The following is an 8,184-nucleotide window of genomic DNA, read 5'->3' as shown; positions in this document are numbered from 1 at the left end:
CATAGAAGTCACAAGCTTTTAGAGACAGGGTGGTGGAGAAACATCCTTTCATGGTTGTGTTTGCAGAGTTTGACTTTACATACATATATAAATCTGATTGTGGATACAAAAAGGAATTTTTTGGGGGAAAATGAAAGACTTTATTCAGCAGGTAAGGATATTAATATATTATACCCAGAGTTTCGCCAAATTAGTGTCCAGTATAATCCAGGATTTGGGACTGGACATTGGCTCTTTTGTAACATTCTGTTGGGGGACATTATAGTGTGTAGATGTTAAAGAGTGATAAATATAAATGCACCGCAAACATTAGTATGAGTAGATGATAACAATGTAGGCTACATAAGTAAAAGGTAAAACAAAAGGAAATTCATGCAGTTCTCACACACTGGGAAAAATATATTGATATATATGGCCAGTAGTATAACATCCTTTTATTTACCATCAGCCTATTTCTTCAAGGCAACTGGTGCTACTGTGCATGACATCTTACATAAAAAGGTTTTATGGCTTGAGACACACACATTCACAACAGCTTGGCCTCAGCAGGTTTCCTTCTTGTTAGATAAAGAAGTGATTTTATCAAAACTGGGGTGTCACCTGATTAGTTACCCTAAGTAATGATGAGTCAACTCCTTTGTGTTTTTCTGTCTGTGTCTCCCTCTACTGAAAGTTTACTGTTATGTCACATTTGCAGACTTTATGTATAGTTGCTAAATAAATGTCTTAAGTTGTAAGTTTTTAAAGGGCATTTTAGCAAAAGTAAAGCAGTGGTTCAATGATGAAAAACAATCTTAGTTTCACTCATAAGAATATGTCATTATAATAATCTAATGTTAATGCTAAAGCAGTTCTATTTAATAATGCACTACAACCTCATGTAAAAAGATCTAGCAACATTAGTAATTGCTTTTTGTACACAGATGGCAATTTGAATAATTCTATAATTTTATATACTGTGTTTAAAAAAAAAAGCTAAATTACACAATTACACAAGATCATATGATCTTAATGTTGTTATTATTTAGATTTTAAGATGTTATCAACATGCCCTTCAAATACATGCTACTGATAAGAGATAATGATGTGAGTTAATGATATTTAGCTAAGGAGAAAAAAAATAGTCAGCTTTAAATTTGAAGGAAGTTCCCTTGAGTATTATAACACAAATTTCAGACTGACCCAGTGGTTATTATCTAAGCAGGTTAGTGACACCAAGAATTTCCAATTTCCATAATTTGGCGTGCAGCAGTCACATGAACTGTGAAGGTAAAGCAAACACAGGTTCGGTGTTAGAGAAGACATGAAAAACAAGAACAGCGCCTTATTTTGCGTACTTGTTCTCCTTTGCTGCTCACTTATGTCGGGTTGTGAGACATCGATTTTGCGCAGTTTAAGACATTTTTACTATCATATGTTAAACTTTTAACTTAGAAATAAGTTCTATAAGTTGTCACTATTCACTCACTGCGTTTACTGTGAGCAATACAAAGAGAGGTTAAGGCCGTCTTTTTTTAAGCATTTATTTTTAGGGTATTTTTAGTGTCCGATTTAGATATAGAAAACAGAAACTTGGTTTCGGTTTTCGACAAGCTAGAGGAGCTCGTTACAAAACACTCATTCGCGCTACACCCCGTCACGCTAGTGCAACGGAAGCGCTTTCAGAATAAAACTAAACCCGTCACCCAATGGCAGCCCGGCCCTATTGAGAGACACACCTTCCCACCAATCAGATTCTTACGTGCGCTTCTACCGCCAGCAGATATCTACTACTCATCTTTAGAGTTTCGACCTCGCTGTTGCACAGTTCACAATCAGTGAGTATGGTAGTTTTTGGTGTTGTTCTCCTGTCCTTTTCCTAAGGTGTCATCATTTTACTTTTACAGACTCACAATTGCAACGTCAGACATTTTCAGTTGTTAAAGTTATTTTTTATTTTGCTAGCCAGTTCGCGTGAGTGTCGTTAACGAGTATTAGCTTGCTAACAGCAACCTGGCTAGCAGCTTTACAGCCAGGAAGTGCAAACACGAAACTTACTGAACTTAGGTTTTGCTGAAGTCCCCCGAATTTGACCGCTTTAGGTTAACGCTGGTGGCTAATTTTAAATACGAATGCAATCAAAGCTAAATATGGGCGATGACGATAAATGGAGTCATCGCTTTACTGTGGTGGCCCTCCTCGCTCGACTCCATTACAAGCTTTCTATTTCCTCATAATGACGTTGTACATTCACTATTGGGACTCAGAAAGCTTTCTCTAAGCTCCCTTTTTGTAAAACCACTATGAACCGCGCCTTTATTCTGCCTCACCTCGCTTTTAAACACGTACAACAACGACCTGTGTGGAGGGTGGGACCAGCGAGGAACCGAAAGTCAGTATGAGCTCGTGCGCTTGTTTAGGACTGCGGGAGACCGCGGTCAAGTGAGCCTCACATGCGAAGTGACAGTCAAGCTAGCCGCACAGTCAGCCGCACCTACGATGTTGTTGCACTTTTCTTACGGATATTACGGTATAGGTGCCGACAGGCTTAGAAACACAAGAGTCTTCTTATTCGTTTTTCACTATTTCACAACTCATTCCACTTCTAGCTTTGAAATATTAGCTAATCATAAATTATAATTCTTACACTACACATTGAAAATAACAACAACAAAAAATACAAACTCTGTAACAGTGCAGTGTTGTCAGAGTTATCTACCGGTTGCACCTGTTGCTCCACTCCCACAAGGCTGGTAAGCAAACTGATGAGGGTTGACACTGACAACACTGTATTGGTTGGGTGTACTGAGGGTGCACAGGAATCTGGTGAGAAACTTTTTTGAGTGGTCTGCATGAAATCACCTCTTCCATCTGAATGTCAGTAAGACAAAAGAGATGCTGGCTGACTTCTGAAGGAAAAAAACTGGGACTATGCCCATCGACATCATGGTTGTGGGGGTCAAAACATTGGACAGCTACAGGTATTATAGGGTTCACCTGAATGATAGACTAGACTGGATGACACAGGTCACTGAACAAACTGCTCTCCATCATGGACAATCCATTACACTTGCTCTATTTCACCCTTGTGAAGCAGCAGAGCTCCTTCTAACTGATCCAACATTTCAGCCCTGAAGAACACTTCAGGAAATCATTCCCATTGTTCTCTCTGTAAAAGTGTACGCTAACTTTTCAATACGGTATCTGTTTATGTTTAGTTTTCTGTCAAACCGTACAGTTCATTAGGCTGTGAGCCAGAGGAGGAAGAGTCAGGGTGACTTAGGGTTAGAATCCAGTGAAATATTTGTGTCACCTCTTACGGGTTCCCTGTAATATCAGCAAAAAAATTTAATTATTCAAAGTACAGTACAGAAATTTCTCAGAAATCGTACAATTCAGAGAGCTGTGAGGCGGAAGAGGAAGAGTGAGGGTGATCCAGAGTAAGAATCCAGTGAAATATTTGCATCACCTGTAATAGTTTTCCTGCAATAAATGCTAAAAATTTTTTATTTAATTGGGGAAAAGATCAAGTTGAATAGAAATGTACAGTATAGTGAGAAAATTGCAAATATTTCAAAACTCTTGATTTGACTCTTGTGTATATAAGCCAGTCGGCACCCGTACCGTAATATCTATAAGAAAAGTGCAACAACATTGTAGGTACGGCTGGTGGTGCAGCTTGCTTGACTGTCTCTTCGCATGTGAGGGCTCACTTGACTGCAGTCAGCAAGAGTCAATAACAGGGTCCCCGCACGACTCGTCTTCACTTGATGTGACGTCACGTGGACGTGGGGCTATTTTCTGACAGACACCCTTTTCTTCTATAATAGTTTGCCTTGCAAACACAGTTGCTTGGTGTAAATTGGGGAAAAAAATCATAGTCTGGGTAAAAAATGCAGTCAACAAGGCAGCATTTGAGTTATTCTATTTCTTTCTCTCTATTTGTGCATTTATGAAAGTCTTCATAAGCATATATGAGTTAATCCCTCATACTGGAACACCAAATATTAGTCGTTTTTTTGGAGCAGGCGCTCTGCTTGTTCGTCTTGTCAAACCAGAATAACTTGTTGTGGTTCCTTGTTTTGTTGCGTGTGCAGTGAATCAGGGTGAAGTGAAAGAAACTTACTGGATGAAGCAGAGTTTTCTTTACACACAGAAGGCTGTTGGAAGCTGTCTAGCTTACTGCTGCTTTTTGTCCTTACTGCCCTCTGCTGTTGTGAGTGGCAGCATTTACAGAACATGTGTATGTCGTGTTAGTTTGCTACCTGTTGTAGACGAGCCACACCATCTTTATTTGCATTGGAAAAGTGACGTACATATATCCTTCTCAAGACTAGTATTAACATCCTTTAAGGTGTCCTGCCACATTAATCATCAACCCATTTGTTTTGTTACTTCTGATTCCTAAAAAGCAAAAACACCCACCCAAACTCTTCAGTAAACGGTACTGTGTTGGAGATCAGGACAGAGGCTTATTTTATTCTATTGTGGATTCTGATGACACATCCTGTGTTTACCTTTTGTAGGTACTACACTGGAGCAACAATGGTAAAGATCTTTATCGGTAACCTCTCTCAGAACACTGAGAAGGATGAGATTGAAGCTCTGTTTACTCAGTACGGCACAGTAACAGAATGTGCCAAGTACAAAAACTATGCTTTTGTTCACATGGAAGACCGCAAATCTGCCACCAAAGCAATCCGTGAACTGCATCTTCATAAGCTGAATGGCAGACCCATCAACGTAGAGCCAAGCAGAAGCAAGAACCAGGGCCCCGTGAAGCTTCACGTGGCCAATGTGGAGAAGGGCTTTGACAAAGAGCTCCGTGACCTGTTTTTGGAGTATGGCAATGTCACGGAGTGCTCCATCGTCAAAAACTTTGCCTTTGTGCATATGCCTAATTCTGACGAGGCCATGGATGCCTTGCAGGGCCTGGATAATACAGAGTTTCAAGGTAAGCATAAATGTTTGGGTCTATAAGGGGTTTTTCAGGGGTTCCTTACTTTTTAGATTTGAGGGACAATGTTTTTCTCTCTCGCAGGGAAACGCATACACGTTCAAATATCAAAAAGCAGACCGAGAGGGGGACCAGAGGAGGAGGAGTATCCACCTCCGCCTGTGAGAGGAGGCTATTTTCCTCCTCCCTTTCCAGGGGAGAGACCCGAGCCTCCCTACAGAGGCCGCATGTCCGCTTACCCTCCTCCTCCTCCGCCCCCGCCACCTCCCCCTCCTCCGAGACGAGCAGCGTATCCTGATCGTGGCTATGGCGATCGAGAATCTTATGGGGTGGTCGATTTCTATGAGAAATACAGAGCCCGTCCTTACGCCCCGATCTTCGATGACAGGCGTCCCAGTGCCATCCCCCCTCCACCCCCTCCTCCCTCTGCATTGGTTAGGGAGCGTCTCGGAATGGGCTCTCTTGATCCGTATGAGCGGCGTCCACTGCCCGCTCCTGCAGGTTACATGGCGAGGGATCGAAGCCCTATCAGAAGAGCCCCCCCTCCGCCTGCTCCTGCAGCTGGTAATGGTTACTCCTACGAGCGTTCTCGATTGTCTCCAATGTCAAGGACGCCGATGTACACAGTTCCCCGTCCCCGGGAAGCCTACTCGGAGAGAGTGCCGCCGCCACCACCACCGCCGCCGCCTCGCTATGCAGGCTATTAGACACCTCGAGTGTAATACAAGGTGAGAACAAAGAGTGGATGCTTCATGAACTCATTAATCACATTGATAACAAGCAGAAATGACACGGAAACAAAAGTTATAATAAACATGAGAGCTGAATCCGTTAATTGAGGTAGAATCACGCTTTAAACCATCAGCCAAAACTCAAAATTTCCTTCAGATTAATAATAAAGGAATTTAAACGGTGCTGCTAGAATCCTAAAATATTATTGCTTGAACTTCTCAGATCAGTGTTGCGCGAATCCTAAGTAAAACGCGCTCCTTGACATGTGTGGTGTGCTCTTTTTCCAGGTTTAGAATATGACAAGATCGTCGTCGTCGTCTGCTGATGCACGTGGCGCTATACGCACCCCTCCCCCCTCCCATGTCTATGGCGGATTGCGTTGCGTTTGCTGAGACTTACTGGAAGATACTGTATTGCGGACAGCCCCGTATTTAAAAATATACGATTTCTTTGTCTGCAGTTCTTCTGAGCTGGTCATGCCTTTTTCTCCTCCTCTTTGTTTTACTGTTAAAAGCTTTCAAAATGTTTTGCAGAATAGGTGCTTGGACTTCCAGTGTGACCAAAACTGGACACTCTGCTTTTCAATTTTTCTAAGTGGAAAATGTAATCTGGGAAACTGTGACCTATTTCTTCTTTTTAGAATAAGGGATTCATTTAGATACAAATACGTGTAGGCTTTGTAAGCAAAAATTGTTTATTTTAAGATTGTTGGTTGATTACGAAATGCTTATTGATCCAAGTTTTAAAGAAATTTCAGCATAGCAGTGCTTAAATACAACACCTGCTGTGGGAGGTTGTACTGCAATCCTTAAGATTTGCGACACATGTTAGCATGAAGTTTCAGTGTGGTTTTGTTCTTTTTACACTTTGTGTTCTTTTCATGCGACAGTAGACTCCTTAGCCACCATTATGTATGATTTTTATTTACTTTACAGATTGCTTTTTTTGAAGGCTTTTTAATAAATGAATAAAACAAAAAAAAACATTTTAACTGTGAAATTATTCCTCGTTGCGTTGGCCTCTTAGGACGAAAACCAATTCATCAGATAAGATTTAGCTTTCTTTACTCTTGAAACACTTTCAGTTTCACTCTTCAGTCCTGATATTATCAGCATGACACATGGTAGGTGTTTATTTTTTTTAATCCTCAGCTCACTACTAGAAAACCTGCCAGACTGGTTTTCCATGTAAAGTGTGAAAAACTATGCTTATTAACCCCCTGCCCCTCTCCCCCCTTTTTGTGACACACCCGAGACTTACCACTGCCTTCTTGAACTCTTGCCAGGTTAGACTGCAAAAAGAAACCAAAAGTTGATTTAACTTTAAAGCTCAAATCCTGCGCAGTTAATGAAGTACGGAAATGTCCACTCCCAAAAGTCGCAAAAAATAAGCAACTTAAACTTCCGTTCCACTCTGTGGCCACACAAAGATTTTTTTAAAGTTGTGTACACCGGCTTCTCCGTGTTTTTGAAGTCACATTTCGTCAGTCATCTCCCATTGCCTACCTTGGGTTTTTCATCGATGGCCCCATGCTTCTGTCCAAAGTTGATTTATTTATTTGTATCATCCTTCATTTCATACATTTTAGTCATTTTGCTACTATTTCTAAAGTAATATATGTAACACATGAAATGCGTGTGTGATATTCTTAGCCTGTGTGCTCTTTATAGGTTGTTAGATTCAGTGCAGGAGATGCCAGCTCATGGTAAGTCGTCCTCAGAAGATGTCCAGCACCCACATTAAAACAGGTACATGCTGCTTAAACTGTGGTATTGCAATAAATGATCACACTTTGTCTTCTTGGATTCATACTTTTTCTGCTGTTGCAGTTTTGAAAGTAAAAAAAACAAACCCTGGCACTTACAATAATGGTAATAACTTTTTTAAAAAAAATGCTGTGGTATTTTGTTGCAAAGCACTTTAATATTAATCTTAAAAGGTGCCATATAAATAAAATTTTACTTACTTAATAACATTTTAGCAACACTGTTTCTCTTTGTTAGAATTGATTCATGTAGATTGAAGGCATGTTATGGAATCTTTGACTCTGTCTTCGTTCACAGACGTGTCTTTCCTCTTGCTCCGGGTCTAGAAGTGAATTCAAAGGGGATTACAAGCTGGGAAGGACCTCGCTAGAATGCCGAGCAGTTTAAGGTAAAGGAACTCTTCTTTGATCAGTTCAATTTGTGAACCTTGTTTAAATTGTCTGCTCTTACAGGGTGTGGATTTTTGTCCCTCACTGAAAGTTTGAATGATTGGTTGATGAGTTGGAGTGAACATAATGGGCGATGGGACAGCTGTGTCGCTACATCTCTGCTTTGATTGGAGGGTAAAAAAAAATGTGGGAAAGAGGGAAATAGGAAAACCTCTTAGTTTTCCTATTTTAAATGTAATTGAAAGTTATTGTATGTTGCAATTGACTACAAGGACCTACTTTTTGTCTTTTTTTTTTTTAACTCCCATTTTCTACCTTTTGAATTTTAGCTATTATGAAATAAATAATTTACATTTGAAAA

General features: G+C 40.4%; 1 protein-coding gene across 5 annotated transcripts; it reads left to right on the top strand.

The window, feature by feature from the left end:
- The first annotated feature begins 1,765 nt into the window (after positions 1–1,765).
- LOC146391637 (RNA-binding protein 4.1-like) lies at positions 1,766–8,184 on the top strand. 5 transcript variants are annotated; one of them, XR_014799948.1, is made up of 5 exons: positions 1,766–1,817; positions 4,506–4,933; positions 5,021–5,664; positions 7,339–7,416; positions 7,732–8,184. XR_014799948.1 is itself a non-coding variant. In XM_084924569.1 (4 exons), the coding sequence occupies exons 2-3, from the start codon at positions 4,525–4,527 to the stop codon at positions 5,641–5,643; spliced, it is 1,032 nt and encodes a 343-aa protein (XP_084780695.1). In that variant the 5' UTR covers positions 1,766–1,817; positions 4,506–4,524; the 3' UTR covers positions 5,644–5,664; positions 7,339–8,184. The 5 variants fall into 5 exon arrangements, 3 of the variants coding, with proteins under 3 accessions (XP_084780695.1, XP_084780694.1, XP_084780693.1); XR_014799947.1 differs by having other exon boundaries at positions 5,021–7,416; XM_084924569.1 differs by having other exon boundaries at positions 7,339–8,184.

This window comes from Perissodus microlepis, chromosome 3, assembly GCF_051167445.1.
Source record: "Perissodus microlepis isolate ML-2025 ecotype Zambia chromosome 3, ASM5116744v1, whole genome shotgun sequence".
In the NCBI taxonomy this organism is placed as follows: domain Eukaryota; kingdom Metazoa; phylum Chordata; class Actinopteri; order Cichliformes; family Cichlidae; genus Perissodus; species Perissodus microlepis.
This window is presented reverse-complemented; position numbering and strand designations above follow the sequence as displayed.

Coding starts and splice junctions, on each gene's coding strand:
- LOC146391637 (XM_084924569.1), top strand. CDS start 4,525: ATGGTAAAGATCTTTATCGGTAACCTCTCTCAGAACACTGAGAAGGAT. Junction 4,934..5,020: donor GGATAATACAGAGTTTCAAG/GTAAGCATAAAT, acceptor TCTCTCTCGCAG/GGAAACGCATACACGTTCAA.